This window comes from Nomascus leucogenys, chromosome 3 (genome assembly GCF_006542625.1).
Source record: "Nomascus leucogenys isolate Asia chromosome 3, Asia_NLE_v1, whole genome shotgun sequence".
Taxonomy (NCBI): Eukaryota; Metazoa; Chordata; class Mammalia; order Primates; family Hylobatidae; genus Nomascus; species Nomascus leucogenys.
The window spans coordinates 74,021,719-74,037,338 of record NC_044383.1 but is presented as its reverse complement, the minus strand read 5'-3'; the positions used below and the strand labels follow the sequence as shown (position 1 = coordinate 74,037,338).

The 15,620-nt window shown below is 38.0% G+C and overlaps 1 protein-coding gene across 3 annotated transcripts in view; it reads right to left on the bottom strand.

The window, feature by feature from the left end:
* The window catches only part of ORC3 (origin recognition complex subunit 3), an 82,590-nt gene that overhangs the window by 64,230 nt on the left and 2,740 nt on the right, over positions 1-15,620 (bottom strand). For all 3 annotated transcript variants that reach the window (XM_030809457.1, XM_030809455.1, XM_030809456.1), the window contains exons 2-5: positions 14,004-14,058; positions 4,161-4,258; positions 2,563-2,707; positions 73-177 (exon numbers count right to left, since the gene is read on the bottom strand). In XM_030809457.1, the coding sequence (XP_030665317.1) occupies positions 73-177; positions 2,563-2,707; positions 4,161-4,258; positions 14,004-14,058 (403 nt within the window). The remainder of the gene's footprint in view (positions 1-72; positions 178-2,562; positions 2,708-4,160; positions 4,259-14,003; positions 14,059-15,620) is intronic.

The following is a 15,620-nucleotide window of genomic DNA, read 5'->3' as shown; positions in this document are numbered from 1 at the left end:
CTGAAAAAGAGAGAAAAGGATGAAAGAAGTCTGTAACATCTCACCAAGGTTATTATGGCATTTATATTTTACCTGGACAATCTTTAGCTTGCAATGAGACTACATATGGTGTGACATTATTCTGAAGGGCCTCTGTTAGACTTCTGAATGTCAAATCATGATCTGTGACATTCACACCTATGAGATAATAATACATCAATATTACATCACCATTTTTATTAATAATAATTTAATGACAAAAGCTATTTAATATATCAAGCAAACAAGTAAAAACATTTAAAAAATGATTAATAACAGAAACCAAGAAAATATGCTATATAAATGAGATATCCATTAACAATAGCTATCAAAAGGCATATACTATATTTGTCAGGAAAGATATTTTGCACAATTCCTCTTTCAAACAAATTACTGGGATGTACACTTGAAAACTTTTTTTTTTTTTGAGACAGAATCTCGCTCTGTCATCCAGGCTGGAGTGCAGCAGCTCAATCTCGGCTCACTGCATCCTTCACCTCCCAAGTTCAGGTGATTCTCCTGCCTCAGCCTCCTGAGTAGCTGGAATTACAGGCATGTGCCACCACACTGGCTACTTTTTGTAGTTTTGGTAGAGACAGGGTTTCACCATGTTGGCCAGGCTGGTCTCAAACTCCCGACCTCAAGTGATCCACCCGCCTCAGCCTCCCAACGTGCTGGGATTACAGGTGTGAGCCACCGTGCCCAGCTGACCCTTGAAAACATCTTAGAAGTAATTTCATTGCTTTGTCAAATTCATAATGAGCTCTTTAAGGAAATTAAAACTGGCCAGGTACAGTAGCTCACGCCCATAATCCCAGCACTTTGGGAGGATCACTTGAAGCCAGGAGTTCAAGACTGGCCTGGCAAACATGGTGAGACCCTGTCTCTATGAAAATTTTAAAAAAGTAAAACTATGGGTTCTTTTGGTATTTATGGAATCCCTAGTTTTCATTTCTGCAAATCACACTTTCAGGGCACTGCATACAGTTATCAAATTTTTGAGTGAAAAATTTCCCACTACTTTGGAAAAAAAATTCTGTTAACTGGTATCTTCCCTAACATAACCATCTGTGATTTCTAGAAAGTCATTTGGTGCTTAGGCAGATAGCAGCAGCAGCCACTTTCAAACTGCTTAAGAGTTACAGTCGCAAAATTTTCATTGCTTGGAAGAAAAAGAAAAATTTCAGAATCATCCAGGCCAGCAATAATAAATCATTTTTTTTCCTAGAAAAGCCAAAGAATAAAAATATTAGCAGACTATTTTTTAAATGGATATTGAAAATAGAAAATATCAAAATGATTCCTAGCATGCATTATGGTCTATGATTATAATAATGTATCTCTGAACAAATTTAGAAGTTCAGTAAAACACTGGTTTATCTTGTCTTTCACTGACTGGCTATACGCTATTTATTAATAACATTATATTCGTTATATTTATATTATAAAACAATGAACTTGTCTATCACAAACAAGATAATCAACAATGTGTTTAACTAGAAAAATGTTCTCCTCAGACCATGGTTTTGAAACATTCTTTCCATTAGCTTGGTACAAGTGGGCCATCACTGGACCTGTTTTTCATCAAATGGGAGAGTTTTTAGATGTTGCATTGTAAAGCTGGTCCACAGCATAATAAAAATCATTCCCTTGAGTCTTATTAGTGTGGTCCTGGGACTATGGGCATCAGCTGGTACCCTGTTAGAAATGTAAAATTTCAGGCCCCACCCCAGACCCATTAACCAAAATCTACATTTTAATACGATCCCTGGAGGTTATTTGTGGGTACATTGAAGTTGAGAATTAATTCCTTATCTCAGAGCTAACTAGCATAACAAATCTTGAATAAATTGGAAGAGAAATTAAGAGCATGTTTGGAACCCAAATAAATTCAAATTTGTTTTCAAAGGGAACGAAGAAAATTTGCTAGTATTCCAAAGAAATTTTTTGCATTGTGCTGGAATCCAAATGTTTGGTAAAGATGAGATATTAATGATGGATATTTAAGTACTTAAGAAATTTACAACCTGCAATTTGAAAGCAATTTATGTGCAATTCATCCAAACACCTCCTTGTAGGTAATTAATATGAATATAATGAAACGATCTAAGATGGAAAAACTATGCACAGGAAAATAAAATTAAGGTCATAGAGTAATTCCATTGAAGATATGACTTAAAAAAGTATGAAAACCAAATCTACTAACACTGGTAGTTTCTGTATTACCAAATCTCATATACTCTTGCAATGTATCTACAAAGAAAGAGTAAAACAAATATATTTTCCCTTCTGACCAAAAGTTGGGGAGAGCATTAGCTAGATAAATACCTTTTAATTTAAAAACATATGATCATCTGTGAAGATAAGGATTTTTTACTGGTTTTTGAAAATATGTAAAATAAACTATAGTTGGTTTAATTGTATAAATAAAAGAGACAAAACAGGCTCATCAAAACAGGTCCTTCCATTATTCTCAACAATTAAAAAAAATTTAAAAACGAAATACACAGAGATGCATGCATGAACAAACATACGCATATATACCAAGAACAAGAGCAGCAGTTGGAATTTCTCTGAGTTTTATTTGACCGCCCAAGTCTCTTGAATTCTTCTGGAATCCACAATGAGATTTTTGCAGAAATTCAATTAGACTGTCAAACAAGTTTTTATTTAATTCCTCTTGTAGTCGCTACAAAGAACACACAAAAACTTATTAGAAATAATAATCTGATGTCTTTCCTGGTTGTGGAAAGAAAATTGTCATGGATTCAATGATGTAAAATGATCAAAAGATGAACCTAATTAAAAAAGTTTTTTCCTTAAATCTCTAGTAATTAGTGCTCTGGGATCCCCCATTAAAAATTCCCTCTCAAGCCTGGTCAACATAGTGAGACCTCATCTTTACAGATAAAAGACAAATTAGCTGGGTGTGGTGGTGCACGTCTGTGGTCCCAGTTACTCGGGAAGCTGAGGTGAGAGGGTCAGTTGAGTCTGGGAGGTCAAGGCGGCAGTAAGCTATGATCATGCCATTGCACTCCAGCCTGGGTAACAGAGCAAGACCTTGTCTCAAAAAAAAAAATTATATCTATAAAAAAAATTATATATATAAATATATACGATTTAATGTCATATATATGACATTAAAGGGTTTGGATTTTGTCCTATGGGGAGCACCACTGAAGGGATGTGAAGTAAAGACATAATTGGATCAGGGTTAAGAAGGGTTAATCTGGCAACAGGGCTGGAGGAGTTGCCTGGAATTGGGCTGCAGTTGCCTTGAAGAGGGTCTTTTCTAATTTGGCCAATGGTGTCAGGGATGCCAGTTAGGAGGATATTATAACAATCCAGATTAAGAAATGAAGACGGCCTAAACTGGAAACCACAAATTCAAATACCTTGAAGGATCACATGGAATACATGAATGAGCAAAGCCACTAGGTGTAAATCAGTAAGGACTGGTAGGCGGCAGTTATAAACTGGAAAGTATACAACCTTCCGAAAGGCAATTAAATCAAAAACTACAACACTGTGTTAGCCAACAACAACAACAACAAAAAGTTGTCAGCCTAAAATGCTGGCCCTAGAGCTACCAATTTGCTATAGTGAAGAAATGTTTCAGAGCTGGAATATAAAGATGAGAAAGTGAAGGAGTTTAGAAACAGCTTGATTTCACAGTTGTATACCTGAAAGGATAATTTAAGAGTGTCACCATTTGAAAGCTCCTTGCCTTAACAGCTATCATAAACATCTGTTCCACTCACAAGAAATATGAGTTTTTTTTGTTTTTGTTTTTGAGACAAGGTCTCTCTCTGCTGCCCAGGCTGGACTGCAGTGGTACTATCTCAGCTCACTGCAACCTCCACCTCCCAGGCTCAAGTGATCCTCCCAACTTAGCCTCCTGAGTAGCTGGAATTACAAGTGCACACCACCATGCCCGGCTAGTTTTTGTAGCTTTTGTAGAGACAGGGTTTCACCAAGTTGCCCAGGCTGGATTATGGTTTTTTTAAGGATACACAGGCTATGCTTGACCAATACTTCCTATATTTCATCAATACTCTTGTAAACTGGTGGAAAGGAAGATGAGACGCAACAAAAATGAGACTTAGGGTGTTACAGAAAAGTTATTAAAAAAAAGTATTCACCTCATTTTCAGATTTCATCTGCTGCCATATCAACTGGTAAGTTTCGAATCGAAGCTTACTGTCCTCATGCTCATTCTTCCCTTTGTTAAAATAGTCCTCTAAAAACAGAAAGAAATAAGTCAATTTCTTTTTTCATATAATAGTATAAGTTACAGATCTTTTTTTTTTTGAGACGGAGTCTTGCTCTGTCCCCCAGGCTGGAGTGCAGTGGCGCGCGATCTCGGCTCACTGCAAGCTCCGCCTCCCGGGTTCACGCCATTCTCCTGCCTCAGCCTCCCGAGTAGCTGGGACTACAGGCGCCCGCCAACACGCCCAGCTAATTTTTTTTGTATTTTTAGTAGAGATGGGGTTTCACCATGTTGGCCAGGCTGGTCTCAAACTCCTGACCTCAAGTGATCTGCCCGCCTTGGCCTCCCAAAGTACTGGGATTACAAGTGTGAGCCACCGCGCCTGGCCTTAATTTTTTTTATATTCATCAAAAACATATATTTGGGGACAGATAACATTTAATATCCTCTGTACTTCATTTTATTTATAATCTTTTATTTTTACCATATTTATTGTATATTTAAGATTAAAAATGTCAATCTTTCTACTGTATTTCTATCATTTGCTTTTGAATTTCTAACAGTTTTTAAGTGGTTTTTTAAATTTGAGTTATATGCATTTAATAATGTTTTCATTATTTGCTGTTATTCTACAACCTTGTATACTTTGTTTCATACATTTGCTTTGAACTCTCCTCTATTGAATGACCTACTACTACTATTCTTGTATTTTTCCACTGACATAATTTAGTCCAGTCTTTCATTTATTCTGTCTGTATATTTTTATATCCTTTTTGAATGTTTTCTCCAAATGGTTAGCTATTTGTGAAAATACCATTTATTGCACTGGCTTTCAAACTTTTCAAACTATGATCCACATTAAGGAATACACTTTACATCATAACATAACACACAGACAATGAACAAAAACTAAAGTCACAAAAAACAACACTCACCCTTATTATGTAATAGCAAATGTTTTCTTTCCTATTTTGTATATACTCATAGTCCACTAAATTGATTTCATAACTCACACATAAATTATGACATTTGGTTTGAAAAACCCTCATTTTTTGTACAATCCATCCTTCTCCCACTGATTTGACATGCCCTTATAGTCTAAATACTTATATATACTTTGAACTATGTTTGAACTTTTTATTTTGTTCTACTGAATCCAACCCTATTCCCCTACCAGTCCTGAACTGTTTTAATTATTATGGCTTTGTATGTTGTACATTTTATCAAATACATTCAGGTCTTCCTCCCGCTGCCCCCAAACATTGTTATTCTTTTTCAAAAAAATTTAAGCCATTTCTTCAAATTAATTTTATAGTAATCCTGTCACTTCTCAAAACTAGTTGTATTGGTATTTGACTAGATAAAATCAAATCCATAGATTGATTTGGGGAAAAAATCACATCTTTAATATGTTAAAAAATCTCCAACCCCAATATCACAGGTCTCTTTTTTTAATCAAATATTTTAGATTCCTTATAGTTTCCTACTTTCCCTCATATTTCTTGTTGTTTACTGCTACGTATTTTATTGTAACAACTGGAGTGTTCATGTTAAATTTCTGCTGCTAATAATCTACCACCAAGTTTTAATGTTAACTGATAGTTTGGAATAGAAATTCACTTCATGTTAAGGAACTTCTCTCCTAATCACAGTTAACTCAGAGTTTTTAGCAACTATTGATTTTTAATTTTATCAAAAGCCTGAGAATACATTGAAGTTATCATATGGTAAAGTGGCAGACAAGGTTATAGAATTAAAATGCCAACAAAAAAAGAAGGCAAGGAGACACTATTATTATTATTATTACTATTACTTGAGATAGGGTCTCACTCTGTTGCCCAGGCGGGAGTGCAGTGGTGAGATCTCAGCTGACTGCAACCTCCACCTCCCAGGTCCAAGTGATTCTCCTGCCTCCGCCTCCTGAGTAGCTGGGACTACAGGCGCCCGCGACCACACTGGCTAATTATTGTATTTTTAGCAGAGACAGGGTTTCACCACATTGGCCAGGATGGTCTTGAACACCTGACCTCAAGTGATCTGCCTGCCTTGGCCTCCCAAAGTGCTGGTATTACAGGCATGCATCACCCCACCCAGCCAGAAGACACTATTAAAGAGACAAAGCAGGCCGGCGTGGTGGCACATGCCCGTAATCCCAGCACTTTGGGAGGCCAAGGTGGGCGGTTCATGAGCTCAGGAGTTGGAGACCAGCCTGGCCAACATGGTGAAACCTTGTCTCTGCTAAAAATACAAAAATTAGCCGGGCATGGTGGCATACACCTGTAGTCCCAGGTACTCAGGAGGCTGAGGCAGGAGAATCACCTGAACTTGGGAGGCAGAAGTTGCAGTGAGCTGAAATTGCACCACTACACTCCAGCCTGGGCGACAGAGCAAAACCTTGTCTCAAAATAAATACATACATACATACATACATACATACATAATTTAAAAAAGAGACAAAGCAGAACAACAAGGTAGCTTTAAAAAGAACAAAAATAGTCACTTTACATTAATAGGTAAAATCATAGTATAACGTGAAAGTGGCAAATCAAGACACAATTTTTATGTGCAGAATAATGCTGCATCAAAATACACATGAAAAACCTCTTAGAAACTGGGAAACACAGCAGTAGGATACTTTAAACTGTTACCATGACTTCTCTCAGTCTGTTACAGATTAGGTAGGTAAATTTAAAAACTACACTGAAGAATATAAGCTCTCACTGTTGCCAGGTTTCTACCTGCCTTGGCTCCTATTCACAGTGCTATACTTCAGTGTGGGTATCTCCTACAGTGCCAGTGCTGCTGCCAGTCTCTCTCTCTCCAGTTCCTATCCAGTTGTTTTGCTGGATATGCAGTCATCCACAGAATACTGAGGAGAGGGAGAGTTACCAGTCTTAATTACATGCCCAAGTGTCTTCAGTCAGGGTACAGATGGTGGGCAAAATGCAGAGCATCTTCCTACTTCTTCAGTCAATCTGTTTCAACAACTGAAGCCAGTGAAGGCAAATGCTAAAGTCTGGGTATGTTTCCCTCATTCCTGCTCCATCTGCCTTATAATCAGGGTCAATTCCTCAAAGATTTTCATATTATAACACTATCTGTTGGTCTTAGAGCTACATAATGAAAAAAAAAAAGCCTAGCAAACTTCTAAAGCAAAGTTCAAATCATACAATTATACACATCAGGTTTACTAGTACTAAAAACTATAAACCAGTCCTAATAAGTTGTAGCTTAAATTCAATACAAAAAGTTCTAAGTAGAAACTTGGCCTTATATAATGAGAGGCAATATTAAGCTATGGTTAAATCATGAGCTCTGGAATCAGACAGGTTGGGTTCAAATCCTAGATCTACCATTTACTAACATTATAACATTGAGAAAGTTATATGTCTAAGTATCCTTATATATTTCAATGGCAGTAATACATTCCTTGTAGTTTGCTGAGGGGATTAATCAAATTGACACATATAAAATGATTGAAACAGTCTGGGTCTACAATCCCAGCGCTTTCGGAGGCCAAGGCAGGTGGACTGCTTGAGCTCAGGATTTGAGACCAGCCTGGACAACAAAGTGAGATGTCATCTTAAAAAAATAATAAATAAATTAGCAAGCAAGGTGACATGAGCCTGTAGCCCTAGCTGAGGCTAAGGCAGGAGGATTCCCTGAGCCCAGGAGCTCAAGTTTGCAGTGAGCAATGATTGTGCCACTGCACTCCAGCCTGGGTGACAAAGTGAGATCTTGTCTCAAAAAAAAAAACAAAACAGTCTGGCACACTGTAAACACCCAAGAAATATTAACAACTGTATTAGTTATAATTACATTGGTGATGATATTAGATGTCACTGCATGCTATGTGTCCCTAATGATAATGGGGGAACAAGTCTTGAATTTTCTCTGACCTATTTCTAGTAAGTTGAGCAATCCGCAACATTAAAGAAATGTGTGGTCAGGCATGGTGACTCACCCCTGTAATCCCAGCACTTTGGGAGGCCAAGGTGGGAGGATCACTTGAACTCAGGAGTTCAGGACCAGCCTGGGCAACATAATAAGATCTCATCTCTATTTAAAAAAAAATTATGTGTGTGTGTGTGTGTGTGTATTATTACTTAAAAAAAATCCTGTATGTTCAAGTTATCCATTTATTTCCTTAGTCAAACAGTGGCATAGTTCATTTTTTCTTTTTTCAATTCAAAACTAGTACATGGGTATGCTTAATTCCATAAAATAATTTTTCCACTGGAATTAATTTTCACAGTGCTGAATATGGAACGTAAATACTCAATAACCCCGTGGGGAGCTTTTGAAAAATTCTAACACTTAGGCCCCACTCTTGAGATTCCAATTCAATTGATCCGGGTTAGGGTCTTAGCATTGGCACAGGTTGAGCATCTCTAATCCAAAAATCGGAAATCCTCCAGAATCTGAAACTTTCTGAGTATCAACATGATGCCACAGTGGAAAATTCCATATCTGACCTCAAATGACAGGTCGCAGTCAAAACACAGCCAAAACTTTGTTTCATGCATAATATTATTTAAAATATTATGTAAAATTTGTTTCAGGCTATGTGTTTAAGGTGTATATGAAACATGAATGAATTTTATTTTTAGACTTGGGTCTCATTCCCAAGATTATCTCATTATATACAGGCATATATTTCAAAATCTGAAAAAATTCCAATAACCAAAACACTTCTGGTCCCAAGATATGGGATAAGGAACTCTCACCCTGCATTTTTTCAAAGTCTCACAAGTTGGAATTGAATAAGGTCAGTAGATTGTATTAATATCAGTTTCTTAATTGTGACACTGTACTATAGTTATGTAAGATACTACCACTGGGGATAACTGGTCGTACGGTACTTACTGGTGGAAGAGTATTACATGTAATTATACGTGCATCTACAATTATATTAAAATAAGACTTTTTCAAAGTTCCCCAAATGATTCTAATGTGAAGCTATGATTGAGAACCAGTGCAATAAATACTTTCTGATACTAATACTGGATTTGATTGAAGAAGTCAAGTCTTCTTAATTTGATCACTAAACAGGTATCAGGATATAAATGAAAAAAGTGAAGACAGTATCTTTTTTATTAATTGAATTTTATTGAGGTATAATTTACAAATAATTAAACACAACCATTCTAACAGTTTGACCCAGGTATATACTTACATAACCACTCTTTCAACAGAGAACATTTCCATCACTCCAGAAAGTTCCCTCTTGCCTTTTAGCAGTTAATTCCCCCTACTTCATCCCAGGAAACCACTGGGACTTTAAGACAATCTGTGTTGTTTTTGCCTTACAAAAAAAAAAACAGCCGAGCGCAGTGACTCACACCTGTAATCCTGGCACTTTAGAAGGCTGAGGTGGGCAGATCACAACGTCGGGAGTTCCAGATCAGCCTGGCCAACATAGTGAAATCCCGTCTCTACTAAAAAATACAAAAATTAGCCAGGCATTGTGGTGCATGCCTGTAGTCCCAGCTACTTGGGAGACTGAGGCAGGAGAATCACTTGAACCTGGGAGGCGGAGGTTGCAGTGAGCTGAGATCATGCTCAGAGCTAGACTCCATCTCAAAAAACAAACAAACAAACAAACAAACAAATTAGGCTGGGCACAGTGGCTCACACCTGTAATCCCAGCACTTTGAGGTCTGAGGTGGGAGGATCACTTGAGCCCTGGAGTTCAGGACCAACTTGGGCAACAAAGTGAGACCCTGTCTCTACAAAAAATTTTAAAAAATAATTAGCCAGGCACGGTGGTGCATGCCTGTAGTCCCAGGTACTTGGGAGGCTGAGGTGGGAGGATCATTTAAGCCCAGGAGTTTTCAAGGCTGCAGTGAGCTATGATCAGGCCACCAAACTGAAGCCTGGGTGACATACTGAGACCCTGTCGCTAAAATAAATGAATAAACAAAACCAAAAGAAATGTCTTTCCTCTCTTACCCACATGGGTATATGAGTGTGTGAGTATGCAAATGTCTGAGTGAGTGATAAAAATCCACTCCCTTAATAACATAAGTATGTGTGTCTATGAGTGATTAAAACCCAGTAATTTAACAAATTAGTTTTATGAGATGAAGAGTGATTGAGAACTGTGTGGGACCCCTGTGCTTCCGAGAGATGATGGAGGGTGCAAACTGGTAGAAAGGATGTGAAGACTAACAGAGAGGAAATCTGGGCCACTTGGAAATATGTAGCCATTGGGAGAGCAGAAAGTCTTCCGCTACTCATTCTCAGCTTTTTCCCTTCCCTCAGGCTAGTGAGAAACAGGAGTCTTGGAACACAAACTATAAGGCCAAGGTGGTAACAATCCATGATAACACAAATTTATTCACATGGTATTTACGATAGTCTTACAAAGCTCTACATGTTAGCTCTTAGAGAGACAGAATGAGAATAGGGAGAAATCTTAGTGATAAGTGAGTATAGTTGCTCATTTTACAGATGAAGAGACTTAGGGAAAGGTTAAACAGCAGGGCCAAAGCCATAGAGCTGGTCAGGCTCAGGATCACACTCCAAATTCCTTTACTTATAATCCAGGTGATTCCATAACTTTGTGCTCTAGCAGGTAGAATTACTGTAAGAGATCCAAGACCTTGGGCTTTTTTCTCAGCTTGTATTGATGTGCACAGCATTTATCCCTAAGTTAGAACATGCAATATTCTAACATACATGTAGTTACTAAGCCCAAAGTTCCTATATGTTCCATACAGATGATTGCTTTAATTTACTTTGCCAAGTTTATTCATAAAATGGAATATCACATCAAAATTTTTAAGCATATTTAAGTCTCCCCATGAATATTGTATTTTAACACAAAAATAATTTTTATACAATTTTCATTAGAAAATATATACAAATTTATAATCATTCTTTCTTAGGTTTTCCTTATGTTACCAATTATCATTTTATCTTCTATATAACATTGCCCCCATCGTTAGAAATCTGGGTTGCCAAACGGAATCCAGCAGCACATCAAAAAGCTTATACACCATGATCAAGTGGGCTTCATCCCTGGGATGCAAGGCTGGTTCAACATATGCAAATCAATAAATGTAATCCAGGATATAAACAGAACCAAAGACAAAAACCACATGATTATCTCAATAGATACAGAAAAGGCCTTTGACAAAATTCAACAACGCTTCATGCTAAAAACTCTCAATAAATTAGGTATTGATGGGATGTATCTCGAAATAATAAGAGCTATCTATGACAAACCCACAGCCAGTATCATACTGAATGGGCAAAAACTGGAAGCATTCCCTTTGAAAACTGGCACAAGACAGGGATGCCCTCTCTCACCACTCCTATTCAACATAGTGTTGGAAGTTCTGGCCAGGGCAATCAGGCAGGAGAAGGAAATAAAGGGTATTCAATCAGGAAAAGAGGAAGTCAAATTGTCCCTGTTTGCAGATGACATGATTGTATATCTACAAAACCCCATTGTCTCAGCCCAAAATCTCCTTAAGCTGATTAGCAACTTCAGCAAAGTCTCAGGATACAAAATCAATGTGCGAAAATCACAAGCATTCTTGTAGACCAATCACAGACAAACAGAGAGCCAAATCATGAGTGAACTCCCATTCACAATTGCTTCAAAGAGAATAAAATACCTAGGAATCCAACTTACAAGGGATGTGAAGGACCTCTTCAAGGAGAACTGCAAACCACTGCTCAATGAAATAAAAGAGGATACAAACGAATGGAAGAACATTCCATGCTCAGGGTTGGAAGAATCAATATCGTGAAAATGGCCATACTGCCCAAGGTAATTTACAGATTCAATGCCATCCCCATCAAGCTACCAATGACTTTCTTCACAGAATTGGATAAAACTACTTTAAAGTTCATATGGAACCAAAAAAGAGCACGCATCACCAAGTCAATCCTAATCTAAAAGAACAAAGCTGGAGGCATCATGCTACCTGACTTCAAACTATACTACAAGGCTACAGTAACTAAAACAGCATGGTACTGGTACCACAACAGAGACATAGATCAGTGGAACAGAACAGAGCCCTCAGAAATAATGCTGCATATCTACAACTATCTGATCTTTGACAAACCTGACAAAAACAAGAAATGGGGAAAAGATTCCCTATTTAATAAATGGTGCTGGGAAAACTGGCTAGCCATATGTAGAAAGCTGAAACTGGATCCCTTCCTTACACCTTATACAAAAATTAATTCAAGATGGATTAAAGACTTACATGTTAGACCTAAAACCATAAAAACCCTAGAAGAAAACCTAGGCAATACCTTTCAGGACATAGGCATGGGCAAGGACTTCATGTCTAAAACATCAAAAGCAATGGCAACAAAAGCCAAATTTGACAAATGGGATCTAATTAAACTAAAGAGCTTCTGCACAGCAAAAGAAACTACCATCAGAGTGAACAGGCAGCCTACAAAATGGGAGAAAATTTTCTCAACCTACTCATCTGACAAAGGGCTAATATCCAGAATCTACAATGAACTCAAACAAATTTACAAGAAAAAAACAACCCCATCAAAAAGTGGGTGAAGGATATGAACAGACACTTCTCAAAAGAAGACATTTATGCAGCCAAAAAACACATGAAAAAATGCTCATCATCACTGGCCATCAGAGAAATGCAAATCAAAACCACAATGAGATACCATCTCACACCAGTTAGAATGGCCATCATTAAAAAGTCAGGAAACAACAGGTGCTGGAGAGGATGTGGAGAAATAGGAACACTTTTACACTGTTGGTGGGACTGTAAACTAGTTCAACCATTGTGGAAGTCAGTGTGGTGATTCCTCAGGGATCTAGAACTAGAAATACCATTTGACCCAGCCATCCCATTACTGGGTATATACCCAAAGGATTATAAATCATGCTGCTATAAAGACACATGCACACGTATCTTTATCGCGGCACTATTCACAACAGCAAAGACTTGGAAGCAACCCATATGTCCAACAACGATAGACTGGATTAAGAAAATGTGGCACATATACACCATGGAATACTATGCAGCCATAAAAAATGATGAGTTCATGTCCTTTGTAGGGACATGGATGAAACTGGAAATCATCATTCTCAGTAAACTATCGCAAGGACAAAAAACCAAACACCGCATGTTCTCACTTATAGGTGGGAATTGAACAATGAGAAGTCATGGACACAGGAAGGGGAACATCACACTCCGGGGACTGTTGTGGGGTGGAGGGAGAGGGGAGGGACAGCATTAGGAGACATACCTAATGCTAAATGACGAGTTAATGGGTACAGCAAAGCAACATGGCACATGGATACACATGTAACAAACCTGCACATTGTGCACACGTACCCTAAAACCTAAAGTATAATAATAAAAAAATACAATAATAATAAAAAAAAAAATCTGGGTTGCCAGTCAGCCTTTATTGTTTTGATTACTTCATCAAGGATCAAAATGTTTCTCTAGCAGAAACTCACTTTCATTTCTAAAGTTGTAGATAAAAAAACAATGGCAGAGAAGTAATCAAAAAGACAATCTCTTTTAAAGAATAGCAGCATATCCTTTGAAGGAAATTTGCTTCCAACTTACCTTTGGAAGGTGTAATTGGATTCTCTTTTCAATTAGAGCCCTGGGGTGTCCTCTTATCTCTTTGACCAATGCCTTGGAACATAAATCCTACATCAATATGGCAAGTAAGCCAAGCTCAGAGAAGAGAATTACTAAATTCAATTAGGGTTAGTTCCTAATAGTTTAAGAAGGTAGGGAATAAAAAATTTAATATTCAGACACCTTACCTACTGGCAGAGAGATCTTTCTCTTTTTGGAGTTTGGCTTAAAAACAAAGCAGCCCTATAAAAAGAAAGAAAGACAAAAAGCATAAAGTCAAAGTAGCCAAGGAGCAGAGAAATCTGATTAACCAAATATTTTATGGGTAAGCACTTTTTTAAAAAAAGATGGTAGGGGAGAGAACATATTTCTTTCAGGTTCTAAGAAATCACATCACTTCTCTCTGAGCTACAGAAAGAAAATTCTAAAACAACAAGGGGGACTATCCACTCTCTCCCCTCCCTCCCCTGAGATGCCCATTTTTGATTTTGCTCTTTGACACCTGATCTAAGAGGTAGACAAAGAAAATAAAAGCTGATTAAATTAAAGCCCAGAAAGGTTCCATTTTCATAAACTTAAAGGAATTAATACTATACATTAAAATGGGCTGGGCACGGTGGCTCATGCCTGTAATCCCAGCACTTTGGGAGGCCAAGGCGGGTGGATCACAAGGTCAGGAGTTCGAGACCAGCCTGGCCAACATGGTGAAATCCTGTCTCTACTAAAAATGTAAAAATTAGCCAGGCGTGTTGGTGGGAGCCTGTAATCCCAGCTACTCGGGAGGCTCAGACAGAAGAATCACTTGAACCCTGGAGGTGGAGGTTGCAGTGGGCTGAGATTGTGCCATTGCACTCCAGCCTGGGCAACAAAGAGCGAAGCTCTGTCTCAAAAAATAAATAAATAAAAATGAAGATCAAGAAGGTTGAAAACAGTGATGTTCTCCCAACCCAAAACTTATTTAAACTCGAAGTATCTACAACCTTAGTAGTAAATAGATAATTGCAGCTATTTCACTCTACACACTTTTCTTCATTTATCCATTAAAGTTTGACTCAACACTCATCTCCTTCAGGAAACCCTTCACAATTCTCTAGCCAGAAATTCTCCTTTCCCCTAGATCTCTCAGTACTTGAACATCTTTATTTTGCATTGTTTTAAGTCACTTTAATTGTATATCATAGTTGTGTACGGGTGTGTCTCCCTGAGTAGACTGTGAGCGCCTTCAAGCACAAACTGTGTTTTATTTATAACTGTTTCTCCAATGTTTGGAATAGTGCTAACATACATATTAGGCAATCAGTATATGGAATGAATAAATGCTTGCCAAGTAATTGTCCTGGTAATTTCCCAGCTATGTTTAGTTCCATATTATTATTTGACTAGTGGTAGATCACCCCCAAGTTAGTGGTCCTAGTCTATTCTACCAATTCTAAAGTCATACATGATGGATACCTTCTTTTTTTTTTTTTTTTTTTTTTGAGACGGAGTCTCGCTCTGTCGTCCAGGCTGGAGTGCAATGGTGCGATCTTGGCTCACTGCAACCTTTGCCTCCCGGGTTCAAGCCATTCTCCCGCCTCAGCCTCCTGAGTAGCTGGGATTACAGGTGCCCACCACCATGCCTGGCTAATTTTTTGTATTTTTAGTAGAGACGAGGTTTCACTATGTTGGCCAGGCTGGTCTCGAACTCCTGATTTCGTGATCCACCCGCCTCTGCCTCCCAAAGTGCTGGGATTAGAGGCATGAGCCACCGCACCCGGCCTGATGGATAACTTCTTAAAGATTTCAATTTCTATGGAAAATAAAAG